The sequence below is a fragment of the Ceratosolen solmsi genome, unplaced genomic scaffold, assembly GCF_000503995.2.
Source record: "Ceratosolen solmsi marchali unplaced genomic scaffold, CerSol_1.0 scaffold31, whole genome shotgun sequence".
Classification (NCBI taxonomy): Eukaryota; Metazoa; Arthropoda; class Insecta; order Hymenoptera; family Agaonidae; genus Ceratosolen; species Ceratosolen solmsi.
In genome coordinates, this window is record NW_011948432.1 from 1,135,384 (window position 1) to 1,157,139 (window position 21,756).

The following is a 21,756-nucleotide window of genomic DNA, read 5'->3' on the forward strand; positions in this document are numbered from 1 at the left end:
GAATTCGTTTATATAAATTAATGTATTGAAATACATTTATCATTATTTAATTGCTTTTGAAATATTTTTCCTAAATTTTTGTAATAAAAAGTTAAACATATGTCATCGATATTTAAAAATAATAATAATTAATAGATATCAGTAATAGAATAAGAATATTCCACTAATTGAGCATTATGAATATCTATGATTTTATCAATTGAAAAGATAGAGTTGAACAATTTATTCATATCTTTAATCATATAAGTACAGAAAAATTTTATGAAATATACAATTTTGTATTTGAAAGTCAAAATAACTGCATTTTCAAAACTTTGTGCCCACAAAATGCAAGTAGCTCTTTCCTTATATTTTACATTATACTTACAGTCACAAAGCTATTTTTCTTTTATTTTTTATTTTTACTTGTTTTATATGTTCAAGATTTCTATAACTTCTATAATGATCAGTAAAAAAAACTTGCAATCACTCTTCACTTTGAGCCACACTTTAAAGATTATATGTGAAGCTGAAGATATGTACAATATAAATTGTAATGACAATTGTACTTGAAATTGAATGAATATTTTGAAAATTCATTAATAAATTATTTAAAATTATAAAATAAATTATTTAAAAAATTATTTAACAAAACATTTAATATATCTGTCATGAAAAATTTGATCGACTATTTTTTCATATTAATAAGTATTAGTACGTTTAAAATTGAATAATTTTATTCAACTGATAATGTCTGTACAGACATTTGGATCATAATGATTTTATATTAGGTAAATACTTTGAAATTTCAATTTGATATAAATAAACAATAATTTAAAAAAATGTTAAATAAAGATTTTCTAAATATTATAATATTATATGAATATATATATATATATATATATAATTGATAACCAAATTAATTTGCTTATATCTATTAATGTTTTTCATTATCATAGAAATTAGATTTCCAACTTAATATTATTTTCATGCAATGTCTCAATTTATTTATTTTCTAAGCTTTTTCATTTAATCGTATTTAATTATTTTTATTTCTTAAATTAAAATACGTAATGAATATGAAAAATGAATACTTTACGTGTTTGCAATATATAAACATTAATAACTGTTCACGTTACATTAAAATCGAACATAATACAATTATTTTTAATCGATGCAATTAGAATAAAAAATTAATACATTACATTTTACTTTATTCGAATTTCTCTTTTAAGTATATAGACAGTTAATCAATTATATATACTTTCATTATGTAAAACCTTTTATACAGCAACATAATGTATTTTCAAAGAGTAATAATAACAGTCGCTACAAAAATCACACTCCAGCAATATTACCTCACGTATCACGTACTACAGCGCACATAATATGCGAGGTAGATAAATTAGGAATCTGTCCAATTTATCGGTAATTTAAGCAATCTAAAAGTTAAATTCACGCTCTTTTACGACGTCGTTGGAGAGCGATGTTTTTATTTCTTATGCCAAGTGAGCTACCAGTTGCATAAGAAAAAGTAGCAGCCACGGTAGCTGAGTCTCATAATGCCCAATCCTTGGCACTGTCATTCGATATAAGCTTTGGCTTCGGACTTTTACACAATAGATATATATTTTGCTCTATTACAAATGTAAAAAGTCTGCTCTATATCAAGGTGAAAATGAGAGACGTTGTTGTATCAAACATTCACAATACCCTCTTTATAAGGATATTCTTAGCCGGAAATCTTTATAGTCTGTCAGATGCTGGGACAATGTACTTTTTACAATTATTCTGTTAAATTTATTAAATGGCATTACTGTAAGTATAGGAAAACAATATTAATGGATAATACGAAATACATATCTTTTATCTTCGTTAATCAATTTATTTATTATTAATCAATATTTGAAATTCTAATAAGATTCTTAATCAATTGAAATAGATTTTTAAATATTAAATTACAAAATTACGTTAAATTAGTTAACCATTCGTAAATTAATTTTTTCGACAATTCAATATCCATTCAATTTGCTATGAACTATTTATAACATTCAATACTATTTTTACACTACTTTTATATGAATAATAAATGGTCCAAATGAGTTTTGATAAATTTCAAAATTTATTAAAATAATTAGGCATAAGATTTTCATTTTAATATTTAATATTTGAATATTAATAATTCAATATAAAATCGGCAATAAATTAGTAAAAATAATAAAATTTTGATATGAAAAAATGTTTCATTTAACATTATAACGAAATATACCGAATTATTGTAATATTGAGAATAATATCTCATAATTTTTCTAAAACAGTATAAGGTGATAAATTACTTTTTATGATAAATGCTCACGACTTTTAGTATAAAATAAAATCTTATTTTATAAATAAAAAGTATATAACCATAATTAGTCTAATTGATATATGTTTGATAAAATATACGAATATTAAATATAGAATCTAACCTACTTAAAATAAAGTATTATAAATATCTGATTCAATTTAAAGTCTTTTTCAGTCTTTTTCACAATATCCTTATTATACTAGTTATACTATAAGGATAAATAAATGTATTTTAGAAGTACTAAGAGAGTTTTAAATCTTATTACATAAGTTCCATATATTTCAATAATAAAAAATAAAGTAAATTACAGCATCAGCAATATTTTTTAATTAACCACGTGATATAAATTGTAATCATGTCGACCAGATACTGTTTTCGAGAAATAAAATGGTTCGCATAAAATTAAAAAATAAAGAAATATATTCATATTTTTTTGTATATTTATTATTAAATTTACAAAATTCAAGTACATATTATTGAAAAAAGAGTAATAAAAATTTTATTTTATATAATATATTAATATGCTATTATATTTATTAAATTAGCCTATATTTCCATTATGTCACTAGAGCGAAAATAAATAAAGTTTCATTTGAAAAAGCGCACATACATCTACTAAATATTTAAAAACATTAATTAAAGTAGTTAATCTTTATGGATGGCGAGAGACAAAATACAAACATAAAACATAATTTCAATATAAAAGTGGGAAACTTTATATATTTATGAAAACTTAATGAGAGAAATTAAATATTAAATAATTTATAGAAGTTAAATATAAGATTTAATTTTGAATTCGTACTATCAGTAATTATCATTATTTATTCTGAATGATTATTTAATTCAAAATAAATTGATACATTAGTAAATAATGTTTTATCATTATATTATATGTTCAAGTATATTATATGTAAATTTAATAAGAAATTAAAAATATTTACGAATTTCAAAGAATTACATAATTTTTTAAAAGAAATTATCATAGAAAAATAAAAAGAGTTATATTAATATGACATAATTTTGTTAAATGTCATATTTTCTGTATGTTTAGACAGCCATAAATCGATGAGAAGCAAAGCTTATTTATTAGAAGAGTAAAATATTAATTGGATACAATCGACGAAAAACAATGTACCATAACATTTATATATATATATATATATATATATATATATATATTGGAAAACAAATATTAATTGTTTAAAACAATTAAGGCTGACAATGAAAAAGTGTTCTTACTTAATTTAAATTGTATTGTTTTGAACATTTGTGGTATTAGCAGTATATTCTATTAAATTGTATATAAAATTTCGTGAAAATTTTATATAAAATAATTTTCATGACAATCGTCCTATTACAGAACATTTGAGAATTAATTTAGTAAATTTTATTGAAAAAATGTATCAATATTTTATATTTATAATATTTATAATATAATTATAATTTTTTATATGCTCCATGATAAATATCACATTCAATCAATGTAAAGAGTAAAATGATACATATTAAAAAAAAAATTTGAAAAGTATTTTTTGCATAATTGTATTTATAATATGTTACGAAAAAAGAAAAATTGAAATTTATCATTATTATAAAATTATTCTATTTATAAGAATTTTAAATACATGTTCTGGTTTGATTTATACAATGCATCATGCTTGGATTTTTTTACAGTTAATGCGCAACAAAAAAAATCTGAAAACAATTTAACAAGCGTTTACGTTAATAGATCGATATAATAATACCCACAGACTGTTCGATAGTCGAGATCTTTGTTTAGGCGTAACTTTAGCTGTTAGAAAGCGCACTAAAACCTGTTTTTGAACAACAAATGGAGCGATCTCTTTTTTGTATATTATTTTATATTAATACCATTTTCTTTTCTACCTTTTACGCCTTTCTTCGTATTCGCTACGCTTTGTTTTTCATTGATTTTTTAGTACACATGCCACTTGATTATGATCATAATATTCGCATAGACATAAATACCAATGCACAGCTAGTAAGTTTATTTGCATAATTTCTTTAAATAATATAAATAGATCTGTCGACTAGGTTCAAACATAGTATTTGCTTATATTTAAATTATATAAGGTGAAATAATATAAGTACATATTACGTGACAGGTATAACGATTTACTTCAAGATTACTAGTCAATACTTAATACATAATTGCTTAAATAACTTATACTAATAATTATATATAAATGAGCATTATTATATTTTAAGATATATATTACAATTGTATGGATATATTTGCAAATTATTATATGTTAAATATAATAAATGAACATTGTGCTATTTTATAAAAATTAAAATTATATTACAATTTAATCACAATTTGTATTATTCAAATAGTAGTCAAAAATATATTTATTAATGAAGGTGATATATTCAATAAAAAACCATGATTTACTGTAATTAAAATTTTATTTTATTAAAGAACTGGTAGATACGCAAACCAGTTGTATCAACATGATTAACGTAATTACTAGAAGAGAAAAACGTTAAGACTTTTTAATTGTGTATTGATAATTTAAAATACCTACTGTATATACTAATAAGTATTTTCTATTTTAAAGTATTAAATGACAAATTTTTAGAAAAAACATACTAATAAAAAAAATATTGAGATTAATATAATCAGCTGTATTAACAATTAAATTGTAAAAAGGAATTTTTTGTTAATTCTTGAATTTAGTAATATGGAAATTATAATCCAATTCAATAGGAATAAATATGCATTTTCTCATATATTCATGTATATATGATGTAGATCGTGCAAATATAAACAAATTACTGGTAAATACAAAGAAATTGTTTTAAATTACTGCTTACGTTTACTTATGATCATGATAAATATTTCAACTTAGACATTATTATATAATTAAAATAAGATTTTATGAAATAATTACATATAAGTATTGGACTTCATTCAAACATTAATATAAAATTTAATATTTTATGCACTACAATATAAAATATAAATTATATTCTTCAAAAGATCTGCTTACGGCGTCTTTATCTAGCTACCAGATATCTCTATTCCGATTCAATTTAGCTATTTGTTAAAAATAAAAATAAATTTGTTTGCTTATCATTAGATAAATTAATTTGTTTACTGTAACGATACTATTTACAAACTAAATATATTTTCATTTTTTATGCTTTATTTTTTATAATTTATCATTATACTTAAATGATAACTGAAATCAGAAGTAAGACAGTATAAATATTCAACTTGTCATTAAATAATTATTGACAGGAATTAAATCAAATTAAATTTCAAATCAATTTGCTATGCGTAATCAACTTATATACTCTATTATATTACTAATGATGTATTAATTATGTTTCAATCAGTCATTTATTTTATACCACTAACAAGCGTTATTTGCAATTATTAATTTAATATTAATAATTAATTTTTAATAAGCTGTAATTCAAATTACAATGTTGCACATGAAATGCGAATTATAAAAGCAGAATTTGTAGAGAAAATGCGAGCATTGATGTAGGCCTGGAACATAAACAGTGAAAAGAATACTTGTCAATAATTTAAATTTTTCAAAATGGTTCCAATGTCATTTTCCACGTTGCAAATCTCGATCCTTTCATCTTCTTACGGACTTATTGATTGACAATTTTAATTTTTAATACTTGAAATATGAAAAGCTAATGTACTATTGTACATGTGCCACATTAGCAAAAAAACAAAAATTTTATTTGAAAATTCTTTAAGTTTCAAATTGTATTGTTACTGAAGTTTATATAACTTTATACTTTATGGCGATTATAATCGGTGAATGATTTAATCCGAATAGATTTGATTATTTTTCATTGAACGGTAACCAACTATAGATACTTTAATATTCTGCAAAACCGTGAAAGCCTTATACTACATCTTGTATCAATTGCTCAGGTGTACACGAACACATGCGGAGATTTCCAAAAATGATTAATTTTGTTTACAAATACAATGAGATTATTTTATATTTTTATTTGAAACAGATAAGTTATTTTTACGAGTCTCTCATATACTGATTGCGTTTTTTGGCAAATATTATTTAAATAAGTATGCTAAAAAACATCATAGTAATATCATTTTTAACGATTTTTACAATGAATTGAATAGGAAATTTTGTTTACTTAATATGATATACTTGAATTGATTTCCATATCAATTGTGACTTGCACCTTTTTTTTTTATTAAAATCCACTATATCAAAGCTTTATTAATGTAATAATGTAGGAACCCCATAAATAACCAGTAATGAAACTAAGACCGTTAATCATTGTTTTTGAAGAAATATCTATTATTTTCAAATCATATAAAATTTCATTTCACTAAAATAATAAGAAAAATTGTTTTCGATAGATACTATACACGCGCGCGCTTTCTATAGCACAAAAGTACGTCAAACGCTCTCTGGCCAGAAATTTTATATCAACTAAAATCAGTTGGTAAGCTCATTAAGAGTACATTCGTTGACGGTAGTATCAAATGATTAAATAAAACTGTAAGAAGCTCCTCGAATCTATGAACATTTTATCTATGAAGTATTTTAAAGCGAGCTCTCTTGCACATGTGAAAAGCGCAAATTGCCGATGCCTATTTGCAAGTCATTGGCGAATACTCGGATGGTGTCAAGGCAAGATTCACCAAGCAACAGCAACAGCCAGCGTGATTGCGACACGATGGGCGCGAATGCGCGAAAAAAGCGAATTGTGTCTCGCAAGTGCCGAATGTGCAGTATGAAGGACGAAATTGAGAATTTTCGACCTCCATCGACATAGTTCTCCTTGTTTTTGAATTTTTTTCTTTTATCTTATTCATGATGTATTTGACTGGTGAGCAGCACGTCGCGTGGGTGCTGAGAAATGTATATATTTGCTCGAACGGTAAGTGACACTTGAAGCCATAAGCCAATCAAAAGACTCAGTTTGTTATCCGATGCACTAGATTTTAGTTGGATGAATCAATTATTTTGTTGTAACTGTTTACAATTAATGCTATGCATGGGAATGGAAGCTCGATTGCGTCCTTTCGTTCACCAACAATTGCCATGCAATTGAAATCGTTTTTCTTTAATTAAAAGATTTTAGTATTTTATAATAATTAATGTCACGAGCACATACTCGTAAATGATTTGAAAATGCATACATTTATTATTTAAAAAAATAACCACTACAGAAGGAGAGAGAAAGAGAGAGAGAGAGAGAGAGAGAGAGAGAGAACTGGTAGGTAATAATGAAAATAGAAACAACTTTTGTAATAAATCAGAATTATTTATTATCTCATCTACAAAATAAGAATAATTTCATAGTCAAAGAAATCAAAAGTCTAAAAATACGATAAATAGTATTGATTATTAATTGAATTAGGTATTTACACATTAAAATTCATGCATACAAAAATTAGAAGTTAGATTAAATTATTATTATAAGCTTGTGCTATTATAAATGTGTAGTACTTTTAGTAATATTATTAATTCAAAAAGTTATTATTTAAAATTAATCGTCTAAAAGACTAGTTGTTCGTTATATTTTTGGCGAAATTAATTTTTGTCTAATATATTTAAAGTAAAGTTAAACCAATGATGAAAATTTAACGTTTTTTACGTTTAAACGACAAAATAAATTCGCGTATTTTTCAGATACATAATATATAATTATTGATGCTCGTGAATGTTGAGGAATTTTTTCTGAAAGATAAGATTGAAACAGTTGATAAAAAAAGTTATTGTTTTTCTAACATCAATTTTTCTTTCTAGTTTAAAAATTTGTCAGTGCAATGATAAACGTATTTAGTAATGAGAAACTTATATTAGTAATTTATTACTAATATTACTGAAGTCTATAAGGTATATATATTATTATTATTTGGTGTATAATTGCTGTATTCAAAGTTCCTCTGTACTTCAAATGGAGTAATTTGGCCTTAAAGGTTTACTCGACAACATTTATGGCAAAATTTATCAAGCGGTAACAACGGATCGATCACTAATCCTTACAAACAGTAAAAGCAAGACGCACAGTGTGCGCCATTGAAATCTTCTTCTCACAATTCAAGATGAATAGGATCCTCGTTATATTTAATTAATATGATACTTCTATAGCCTAACGTGAATTCCAAAATTTTCTTCTCTATGAATAAGAATAGCGATTAAGAAAGGTTAATACTTTCTTGCTTGTAATGAAAGAAGCAAGAGAAAAATACGTAACTCACAAATTTATCGTTTCTTTGAGATTTGAGATCTGTTATATAAAAGCATCAGTGTCTATATAAAATTTTTAAATAAATAATTTAGTTAAACAATATTTATTCAATATTAAATATAAATTGTACTTATCTTATTTTGTTTAGAATATAATTGTATAAAGAAAGAAAAAAATAGATTTTGAGAGAACATTTCGTTAAATAAAAATCAACTTAATATCTGTTACTAATCAATATAGTATCACTTATGAACAAGTTGTTTTATTATCTATCATCTTTTTCTGTCCTTTTAATATATATATATATATATTTTATTTACTATTTTAATTTTTAAATGGTACACACGTATATTTAGACCCTTAGATTTTATGAGTTCTTCATAACCCACATTCGAAATTATTTATTTTACTGTTATCTTATCAGCAATAAAACGACACTCTCATCAAATTATAACAATCTAAATTTTGTTAGTTTTATAACAAAAAGTAATATTATAAACGTGTTGCGGTAAAACATCAAATATTAATTCTATATTAAATGTTCATTTCTTTTTCTTAATCATTATCTTTTATTTCCATTTTTTATATGCACATAAGTTGAAATTAATCTAATCGTATTATAAGTTAATTTTTCAATAATGTATCATAAATTAAGTCGTAATAATACTACAATACTTTATTTCCTTTAATTTATTTCTTTTATGGTTTATTTGGCTAGTTCTGACTTATGCCTGCAAATGTATTAAAAAAAAATTACAGCACATCCGCGGACAGATAAGATAATTACACTGAATTTTCAAAGCAATCCGGCTTGCTTTTGAATTATGAGTCGACATTAAAGTATCCATTTGCAAAATGTTTTTCATGTATAATAAACAGTTTAAAAATACGTATACAAATCCTGAATACACATACTTTGCCTTTTCGCCTCTATTTTTTTCTTTTCGTGTTAAAGATAATACGCCGGAAATCAATAAGCGAACAAAAACTTATATCCAAGAACATTCGTTCTTTTTATAAACATTCAAATAAACATATTATATCCTTTAATTGCACATATTTAATTATTATTTAGTACTTAATACTTTATTTAAATTATAAAAGCTATAGAATTATTGTTTATAGTGTTTGAAGTGTTTGTAATGCGCTCCTTCTATCATAATGCATTTATTATTTGATGCAGACGTATTTGTAATGAAATTTTAATACTAACGATCATAAGTTTTATAGTATTTATTACTCACAAAAGCAATGATATCAATAATAATTATTTACAACGTATAATATAAAAAGAAAGGTAGGAACGTTAGAACATTAAGACAGAATTATGTTTGTTTCTTAAGTCATAACTTTGCATTGTGGAACAATTTTGCGGAAGAGTCGTAATTTTTATCGCGAAAAGAATCTCAATCGGCAAATACGTGAAAAGCATTTCAATAAAATGATTCGATAATCGAGCAAACGACAGTGGGTTCGTCAACAAAGCATCACTGAGCAAAGGAAGAAAAATGCTCCCGCGGTAGATCGAGGCATCCTCATAAAGAATCGTGCACCTCGCACAAAATGGGATGGGTCGGGGGGAGGGGGTGGGGGTGGTGTGGGTGGGAATGAAAAGTGGCTTGAGAGACGAAAGGAGACTTATTTATAAGAGTCACGATTCGCACGCCACCTCGTAAAAATCCAGGGTTGTCGAAGCGGCTCGAGATACGTGCCGCGTATTAATTCCCAAGAATATCCTCTTGACAAGCCAATGAACCTGTTACTCTCGACGCGTGTCGTAATGGCGGTTCCGCGGCTGATTACAGTGCGGGAGATCACGCGATACCGGGGATTCGCTCATAGTCAGAGGTCGGCAATGGCAATGACATTGGCAGCGCAAGCCGCCAACGACTCCTTATTTATTGGACGCGATCCAATAATTGTCACCGGACGTCGCTGTTAGGCTGCCACGATTGCGAGCTCGAGATCGAAAGCCTTGCCAGGCGATGATTTGTGTCTCACGATCATCGTCGTTTGTCCTAAGATGTGAGAGGAGGCCGTTTTTACCCTTCCTCGTGGTGTTGTCACGTAAGTGCGTAAGTTGTACGCACCGAGTGGACATTTACTGTTAGTCGGCACCTCGGAAGGCAAATACACTTGGCATCTGCTTAGAACTCGAGTTGCACACACCAAATACTTTTAATTAATGCTTACGCAAACATCAATTAATATCAGACGTACAAGTTCCAAAGATCATTTGAGCTAGAAAGCAATTTAATTGTGGCCTATGGGTATTTAAGAGGAAAGTTCAGTTAAATTGTATTGTGTGTTAGTTAGCATTATAATATTGGCTATGACTATTTGCTTAATCATTTATTTAAGACTCTCGATTACAGTGATTTTCAGTCGAGAATTAGAGCCAAACTTATTTTAACCGTAGTAGTCTTGCGAGTTCTCTGAATGACCATTGAGAAGAGAAAAGATTTAATTGTTTTTCGGATATTGTAAGGGGCAAGGTGAAGTAAATCAATAATTTTTTTAATGAATAACAGAATGAAAATTTATTATCTCATCGATAAACAATTACGTATGCTATATAATAAATGAATTTGTTGCGATCGTCGACGTTGCATATTTACAGCAGCTTGTATATAAAAGTATAAAAAATAATTTAGCGACGACGATCGTGTCACTTACACAACAAATATTCAAAATGTTTTTTTTACCACATTCGCACATTACATTATCATGATACATAATAATCGACATACAATCGCTCGCAGACCATTTTCTCCTACGATTTTCGCATTATGACCATGGCGCATTCGCCAAACAACGCATCAGCTACACGAACACCCGTGCATTCATTAAATTCCCTCTTACCCGCATTCGTTCGAAAAGAAATAAGAGAGAAGAAAACTTATTTACATATGTACAATTGAACGACTAGTTGAGATCATGTGACGCCTAAGCGCACACTTGCATATTGTGTAGCCTTTATCGATCGTCTAAGAGTCGACTTAGTGCGCCGAAAATTCGCACGAGAGGAGAAAACCTGGATACATGTGTATGATAATAAGCGAGAACAGCCGCACGCTTATCGAAGTTTTAGCTCAGATGATTTACAATACTACCTTCCTTAATATATGTGTGTGGGAGAGGAGGGGGTGCGCGCGCGTTTGTACACATAAGAAAGAAAATGTTGACGAAAACGATATGTGATATTCTTTTTTTCCTAATGTATTTTTAATGACAATCCTATAATGGCGCTTACATTTAATGAAATTAATCCATTTCTTTTATTATGAACAATCAGTCTATTAAGCTTAAATAATTTCTTATAATGTACAGAAACAAAGATTTTCAATAACTATTAATAAATACTTCTATTAACATGTTGAGCAATTTAAAGCAAAGTTTAAATATTTAAAGAATACATATTATTATAATTGTGTCGACAATGACTCTGCCACTATTTACCACAATTCTTAAAAAAACACAAGCTTATTTTCAAGAAAACACAAGTTTACACTTAAACTTTCTAATTTTTATTTTCAAAATTTCATCCCTTACTATATATGATACAGCTTTGCATGAGAAACAAAAAATTGTTTCGTTTTAAAATTAAATTACATATTATTTTATTATTAAATGGTTAGTAACAAATTAATGAAATTAAAGGCAATTAAAATGCCGATTGAATTAAATTTTAAATATGTAAATTATAATGAGTTTATAAAAATAATGATACATAAACATTTACAGTGTAATTTCCCTCGCTGTGTAATTAATTACATAAAATTTAGAGATACATGATTTAATAATATATTCAATAAGTGGATAGTCTATAACATATTATTATTTATCCACAATATTCAATAAAAATGAATTTTAACAGTTTATTTCAAAATTTCGATGTAAGATACGAGAAATAGAAGCTGTTACCAAGTGTTTAAATAAGTCATATTAAGGATTACGTAAGTGAAGTAATATTAGTATCTTTTTGTATATTTGTATATTTGTATATTTGTATTCAAACTAACAATGTATCTAAAAATTCGTTTGGCTTTTACAATAAATTCAAAATTACAATATTGAAATTTTATTATGCTTAAAAATTTCTCGTTTCCATGAAAACTGCAGACAGCTCGCTCTTCTCTATTTCAGGAATAAATTTTTGAGCGAACAGTAAAAAGATTATTGAATAAGGATAGTGATATCGGCTTAAGAACGTGCTTGAATTTTTTATATACATTTTCAAAAATATCATTTAAAATTCAATATAATAAATAAATTTACAACTCTTCTAATGTAATAAAATTTAATCATAATCCAATTGATTTTTGAAGTCTAAGCACATTGTTACTAAAATTTTTTGTCATAGTTGAAAAAGTACTCGTGGCTACGTTTTCTATGCACTTTCACTTTAATACATAATTCTAAAAGAACATGTTATGGACAAATGAACTACATTTTTAATACTAAATGGTATAATTCTTATAACTTCGATAAGCGTTTACGAGTAACAAAACAATGAGATTTCATTTTGCATAGACGTCATGATTAATTTGTCTACAGGTAACCTAAATCATAAAAAAAAATTTCCGAATTGCATTTGGCTTGCACTAGGTAGCGCAGTCGACTCGTCAAAGTTCTGACAAATTAAACTTTTGACAGAGTCGTTAAAATAACTCGTCGCATTTTATCTCGCTCGCTTCCCACTATCTCCTACTATGCGTTAACGGCTAAACTCGTTTCTGGAATAAGAGTAGCAGTAACAGTAGCAGATAGAAAAGTTCATTGAAATGTCGCGCGTATACGCTCGCTCTCCCTCTAATAATCGCATCATTAGCTCGAGAATAAATATATGTCTAGGCCAGGATAGAACTAGACCCTTATCAATATGCGACAGCGGCGGCGACGACTGACAATTCGGCAATTGGCCAGTTTGGCTTGACTCTCCCTTGGCGTATAACATCACTATCGCATAAAAGTGTCCCTTTTCGTCAAAGTACCCAAACGTATTATATATGAGATATATACGAGAGCTGATCTATACAATTTTTCCGCTCGCCTTATCAATATCGCTGTACTTATTATTTCGGTCCTAAACGAGTCAGTTACGATATCCGCGCTCGTGGAATGCTTTAAACTTGTTATGTTGCGTGTTTGCCTACCTGATAACTAAGAATAGATCGGTGCTTCTTTCTTAGGCCGAGGTCACGAAAAGAGAAAAGTGTAATATGGGTCATAGGTTGAAGCAGCCTCGGCCAATTGAAAAGCTTTTCGTTTTATGCTATGCGCTATGTTCGGCATGTAGTTCATTCGTTGATGTCAAAATGAGAAAGTGAATAAGTTCCGCTAAACAAGCAATCTTTAATTTTTTCGATATGTGTTATTTCAGAAACGGATTCAACGCCATTTTCCGGGGCAACAATTTTTCTCGAAAATTATTTCTTAAATCATTTTTCAAATCTTCATTTTAATTTTTTTTTTCAACTAAATATTTTTCTATTTTTTTTTTCTATTTCTTTTTTTGTTTTTTTTTTGTTGTAATTATTTAAATACTCAACTCGTAGTTTCGTAGTAAAAGTTAATTGTGCGAGAACTCGATTATTGACAAACAACTTTATCTATATATTTATATAGGTCTGACTTTAAAAATTTATATTTGAATATTACGGGCAATTAGATTGATTTGCAAATAGATTTGATCGACGCATAAAAATTTCGCGTTTAATTTTCTCTTCCTTTACAACGCGAGCGCATACTTTTATAATAGAATAATTTTTAATTTTTAATTGTTAATTTTTAATTATTAATGTTTAATTAGTTGCCTATCTTTTATTCCGTCTAAAGCCATTATCTCACGGAGTGAAAAATGTCGAGAAATTACGGTAAATCTATACTATTATAAGGAAACGTGAGACCCAAATTGATTTATTTCTATTCCGTTAACATTATTTTCCTTCCCATATAATTTCAACTTATTTTGCTTAGTAGACAGGCCTATAATAAGTTAAATTTTAATATTAGCACTTTCGATATTAATCTATAAACCAAGGCGATAAAAAATTTCGATTAACTTTATTTCTGAATCTTTAAATAGATCTCTAACAGTACACGGAATATTATCACTAAAAATTGACAAATAATCTACATTCTCGTGTAATGTTTATTCGTATATTTCTATCGTTTAATAATACTTTGAAACACCAACTGGAGTACTTTTACAAAGAATCCGAAATTTTCTAAACTCATAAAATGAGGGAATATTAATTATTTTTCTTAAATTTTTCATTCGCTTTGGTGTCGCACAATAAGATTGCACATTATTTTATGAAATATTACATTGCATAAAAGCACCGATACAACGAACTCTTTGTACGAATACTAATCGTACCATCAGCATCTTCCTTTGTTAGCGACTCGGCGTTGCCCTCCCCCCCCGCCCTCCACCATTGGCGAAAATTTCCGACATGAAAAAACTTTGGTGTTACTCATTCTCGTACAAAGTTAACGGACGCGGCATGAAGGAGTCAAGAATCGACGTTGCGTGTTTGCCTTAGATGACTAACATTGGACCCGAGTTTCATCTATGTAACGTTCATTGTTGACTCGCGCATTCACCACCATCACTCTAACTTTGTCCAATCCACTGGAGCGCCTTTTTTCGCGCTTTTCTCCAACAATGACAATTGCTTCTCTACGACTACATTCCATTCCAATTGACATTATTTTTTTGTCACTATACTTTTGTCCCGATGCCGAGCGATATATATTTTTTTCGGTTTTACCAATGATTTTATAATGCCCACCGACGCTCTACCGGACAACGGCGCTTGTGTGTATTTTCCTCGAGTTTCACGTCGTTTGTTCTCTTTCTCTCCGTAGCACGAGACGAATATCTCGCTTGTTCACTATGACTAACTAACCATATAGGATACTTATGGATTTGAACAAGCTATTAGCCGTTTGGCTCTATATTTAGTCTTAATTTTGTTCAAAAAAAAAAAAAAAAAAAAAAAAAAAAAAAAAAAAAAAAAAAAAAACCCTTTGCAACGTAAATCTAGAGATAAAGATGAAGGAATATTATTCCTTGGTAATTGTCTTAATAATTTAAATGGCAAGAGTTTTCTTCCAGATAAATAACAATGTTTCTCTTTATCTAAATGCAATTTGTGACAAATTCACTCGAATATTCTAAAAGTAAACGAATCGGTCTTCATATAGATACATCTTCAATTTTATACAAATAAACATATTAACGCATTATTGACGCATTTTCTAAGATCCCATTCATTGTTATAATGTTTTCGTAGTATCTTCAAGCAACATACATATGCCACAATTGTTTTTCAACGTACTAGATACCATAACCTACAAATTCAGCTCACGGCATCCCTATAAATCACCCAGAAATTCAAGTAGTCGCTTCACTCCCGCATTGTAAATCGTAGACCCATTCGAGTCAACCATTTGTCCGACTTTAATGTCTTGCGTCTTTTTCCCATCTGTCGCGTCGGCGCTACGCGCAAAACGGGAATCTACAATTTGCCGACGCTCGCGCCTAAGTAATGGAAACGTCACTCTTGCCTTGTTTAGGTTTTATTATTATGAGGAGCTATGGCCAATCGCGTCGCTTAGCATTAGTCACGATAATAATCGAATGCCGTGCAGCTCTCTCGGCTTTGTTTCCACGCACGACTTCCGTGTTTTATCGGCCACGTCGTGACGTTGATCACTCCGTTTTCGGCAATTTGTATCGTTTCTTTACGCAGTTGCAGTCAAGATCATTAAGGATGCGTGCATTAGTCATGTTACGCGTCTGGTTGAAAGAGAATCGCTCGGAGTTGCATACCGTCACTGTGGCAGGATCGAGTGCGATGGTGGTTGAGTGGCGGCAGGGGGCGGCGACGAGGGCTTCAAATACCGCGTCACCGATCATTAGCGACCATTAGTGAACATATGTTCTTGATAAGAGACATAAAATTTAAATGACATCCGCATGTATCGCTGATTGCTATCGATGAATTAAATATCGACTATATTATAAATAGCATAAGCCGTATGTTTTAACTTTAATAAAGAGTGACTTCATAAACTTTCTCTTTTAATGAGCGTATTATGGGCTGATTTTTTGTTACGATTTAAAATTTTTTTTTTACGATACGTAATGGGCTCATACGCTCATACAACATAGATAAATGTCAAATAAAAACGAATAAATCTTTAAAATGGTTTAAGTTATAAATGGCAAAAATGTAATTGCGAAATGGCAATTTAAGAAATTTTTTTATAAATCATACGATAGCTTGTAGAAAAGACAATAATATATATTCAAAATTGAAACGATCTATCCGAACTTTTAAGTTATCACGTTTTCAAGCCATTCAATTTTTTTTTTTTTTTTTTTTTTTTTTTTTTTTTTTTTTTTTTTTTTTTAAAAAAATTTCTTGGGCTCCTGTTTTTGTACTGCGCGACTGTTTATGAATTGCAAATATATATTTTTTTTTATTAAAATCTATTATCCATTTATAAAATAAATTAAAATATTTAAGCTAATCCGCAAATGCTTTATTCGGTATCGCGCCAATTTTCTTACTAATCTTCATATTATCTTCATATTTGCCTAATAAAAACGACTCTCTTCCCCGTCGACTCTTCATTGATCTGTTCCTTCGGGACCTTCGACGATATAAAGTTATTCTCCGTTCTTAAATAGATATCAAGCAGGGATGTCGTTTTTTCTTTTTTCTTTACAATCGATTTTTTACGTCCAAGGGTTTCCGATTTTCTCATACCGTTCATCGTGCTCGACATGGCGCGCATCGATCCACCTAAAATTCCATCGTCTATCCGACAAATCTAAAGAACATTCATGTTACAAGAAGGCTGGATCGCGTCTTCTTTTAGCCGCATCCTCGCCATTATATTAATAAAATTAACGTAACGACGTCAGTTATCATTCGCTACACTAAATAACACCCATCGCGCATCTATCATTTAATAATATCAATTCTCGAATACAATAATAGGGATTTCATATATTTCTCTTTATCATTATATTCATAATTTTTCGAATGGCTTCGACAACGGCAAGCCAGACGTCTTATGCATAAAAAGTATCCGCATCGGCGAATCGTTTTTAAGAGACGAGAACGACTCATTATTGCGATTCTTCCATAATATGTACAATTGCACATTTCTTTATCGATTGGCACGTACGACCAAAGCAAGAAAATCGATGGAATCGAGAAGAGTGGGAAGATCCTCCGACCGGAGGACTTCAAGTTTCTGGCGCTGCCCTTTCCATCCTCCCCGATCCGATAATACCTCGAACGACCGTTCACCACTCGCTATGATTCTGATATTGCAAGTCCAGGTGCAATGGTGAATTCACAAAAGTTCCCCGAGGATCAATTCCCCGTTGAAGCGAAACGTCGATCGCTGGTGCAAGCTACGACGACGTCGTCCCACGCAACGTCTTACCATCCCATGGATCAATCGAGCAAGTTGAGGTCACGATGGCGCGATCGACCTTCCAAGATGCGCGCGTACTCTCCGGGAGTAAGGGGAGGTCGGAGGGCGGCCTCGGCGAGTGACTCTCATCAGAATCGTCGCCGGTCCTCGAGGGCCGGTCGTACCGGACGTGAGCTCGGCTGGCTTTCGGCCTCGGGCGCGGACGAAGGCGAGGACGGCGAGAGCAGCATAAGCAGGAGTCTCGTGCCCAGGGGCCGCGACTTGGCGACCAGTAGAACGTGCCTCTACGCGGGCGGCTGCTGTCCCTGGTGAATCGGCAGCGAGATCACGTAGATATCGAGTTTCTCCGGTGCGGGCCCCTTATCCGAGGCGATCTCGGCGTAGTTCACCGAGTCATAAGGGGGCGGGGCGAAGAGGTGATACGGCGGCGGCGGCGACTCCCCAGCTGGCTGGACGCCGGGGCTCATGACCTCGCCCCGCTGAGTATAAGGGACGGAGAGGGGCCGGGCGCCTCGACGGCAGCACCACTCCGAGCAGCTGACGATGAGGAAGAAGGCGACAAGGCCGCCGAACGAGCCGATATACCAGACGATCGACCACGGGTCCAGAGGACTCTGACCATCGCTGCTTTCTGTAACAAACGTAAGCGACGGGCGCGCGTTATTTGCTTGACATTGTGAACGAAGGGATTGACTCGAGCCTGTAAGCCGATTGTTAGCTCGAGAACTGCATTTTTGCATTCATTCAATTTACATGATCGATACGTATTTGGATTTATCGACTACCCGCTTTGAAAACTCGCGCAACACAAAGCGACGATAAACTAATTTACGATGCATTCCTTAATTAATCACGCAGACAGAACATTCTATTACAGCTGTAATGTTCGTTTTTCCCCTTCCTTGCTTTAAAGTAGATGATTATACTTTCATATTTCCATTTATAATTTGTACTTTATTTTTATAATTTATATTAATCGAATATACAATAAAAATTAGACATTTACGATAAATAAAATTTCTTATGTACTCCTGTTTATCAATTTTTAATTTTACCTTTTATAACAACCTAGTCGATTAATTTTTATACGACAAACAAAGAATTCGAAATAAATTGCAGTCGCATGTTTCAGCTAATTTCTTATAATTATTAACTTCCTATTTTTTATTTAGTAATTACGGTACAATAATATTGATCGATTGTACATTGCACCTAGTATATTTTGCGCGCAATAAGCATGTACTATGCGTATAGTGTATGTTTAATAATGTTCTCTAAGAGATTAAATATTTTTTTAAGAAAATATGCGTATAGTTTTTTTATATGACTTTTGTATTTTACGTATTAGTAATGATAAATTCAATAAAACACTTGAAAAATGAAATTTAATCTTTCGAATTTCCAAGTACTCATTTACGATAGTGAACAATATGTAACCGAAAATAATTTCTATGTATCAGCAATCATGTTAGATCCGATAGATAGATATCAGATGGATATATCTTGTAGAATGGGTTTTACCAAATGCAAGTGCAATTTTATATATCCAATGTTTTGTAAACAAGGCTGTGAAATAGAATCATCAATATACATATATATATATATATAATCTTTACAATCGATTATTATAGACTGAAAATAATATCAAGACGCAATCAGTTAATTAGTCTCAACGAGTCAGTGAGTAATTTCTACCGAACAATCAAGACGACTATTCGAAAATAAATACAATAACAACGATACCCAACTCTCGCTATTTCTTATTTCAGTTAACATCAATGATATTAATCTCTAGCATAATCTATCTACTTTATTATTTTCAATTTTCATTAATATGATCACAGCTTACAGCCGGTTAATTGAATAATCGATGACCTTGAATTTTATATTATTACTATTAAAAATGTGTCAGGAAACATAATTATGATATTTTTTCCGATTTTATTTATATATTAATGAACGCTTTGTTATTCTTTTAACTATCAAACATGTTGTGAAGTATGTGCCTGCCTAAGTAAATTGCTTAAATATAATGTTGAATCATAACAAATTCATGGGAATATTATTCATGAAAATAATAGTCCATCGAAAATTGTACTGTAAAATAAACTATTTTGATGAGCGATATTACATCATAAGACGATGAATGATCGACATAAGAAAAAAGTTTAACACAAATGAAGCTCGTAACCTTTAAGACTTCTTGAGTATTCTAATGTTTCATGACGTAAGCTTCACTCCATTGAATAAAAAGAAAAAAAAATCAACGTCTAATGAAAAGAACTACATAGACTGTCAATTCGAACACTAATTACTCGTAAAAATAGCCCAATGACTATTAACTATTAAATTGGATTGTGTAAATACTTGGGTTATTTTAAATAACACATATATTGTTAAACATTCGAATAATATAAAATTATATTCTTTGTTAGATCCATCAGTTATACATTTGCCTAATTGTTATTTAAATATTCTTGATAATGGGTATATAATAAGCAGCTACGAGAGAACTATATTATTAAAGTTTTAAAAAGTGTGTTGTTTAACATAAAAGTATTGCTGTCGTTTTCTTTTCCATGACACAAGTTAAAAATTCGAAGGCTTATTATTAATCATTTAATTGGAGATAACTCGTCGGAGAAATTGTCTTCATATAATATAGAAAAGATTATAATATTAATTATTCAATAAATGCGAAACAATGATCTTATGAAAAATTTACATATTTTATTATGATTAAATATTAAATTGGTCTCTATCACCACGAATCTTCATGCAATTTTAAACCTTATCATAAGTCTTATAATATATTCTACATAAATTTTAGAAAATTCATTCTACAATCGTGTGCTTTTAAAAATATATTTCTCATGAAATTTGAATGTTGCGAATGTTGTTTTTCAAGACTATTTTAAATGAAACGACATGCATATAATCTGAATACGGAAACTTTTCCATCATCATACCTTGATGAATTGATTCAAATATTTATATCATAATTTACCTTCTTTAATAATTTACCAATGCATATTATTTTATCAATTTTGCAATTAATTTTATTTAATGCCTGCTATTAAATATAATAGTTTAAATATAATAGTAATTTTTTAACCAAAGCACTAATTCATATTAATATTTAGTATTGTAAAATTTATATTTTTAAATTACACGTACGTATTTAATTGTCTGATTTATCGTAACGTAAATCATAAAAGAATCATATATGTGGCGACTACTTTTATGTGATTCTGCTAGCAGTGTTACCTAAAATTTAGAATTCGAAAATTCAAATTACCGATGAAATTTCAGCGGTTTATGTCTTAAACTAGAACCGCTGCATAGAAAAACATGTGAAAAATGCTTGAAATTTATAAAGCGCATTAATATGCCATTCTGTTAACTTGGCAAGTGCGACTGCGATAAATAGCTCAACTTAATAAAGCTCGCATCGACGGTATAAAAAGGCCACCACTATACGCGAATGAAGCTTGCCTGCCGAAAAAAGACTTTGGAAAAGTTCGCAACGTCAGCCGCGAGAACGAGGACGAACCCTGGACTCAACGAATGGATTGTTCCCGGGGGAGGTGGGCATCGTGAGGTGATGGGATCAATTATGCCGATTGGGTGAGGCGGCGAGAGGGCCGAGGAAATGATCGTCTCGCTGCGTCACCGAATGTACGTGCGAACGAGCCCCGACGCCATCGTATCTACGAATTAAGCCAAACCTCGAGCTCACTACTCGGCAC

General features: G+C 29.9%; 1 protein-coding gene across 1 annotated transcript in view; it reads right to left on the reverse strand.

Annotated features, from left to right (window-relative positions):
• Positions 1-18,166: 18,166 nt before the first annotated feature.
• Positions 18,167-21,756, reverse strand: part of LOC105364391 (uncharacterized) — a 51,195-nt gene continuing 47,605 nt past the window's right edge. Inside the window, exon 3 of the mRNA XM_011502304.1 lies at positions 18,167-18,638. Coding sequence (XP_011500606.1) covers positions 18,292-18,638 — 347 coding nt within the window. The 3' untranslated portion in view covers positions 18,167-18,291. The remainder of the gene's footprint in view (positions 18,639-21,756) is intronic.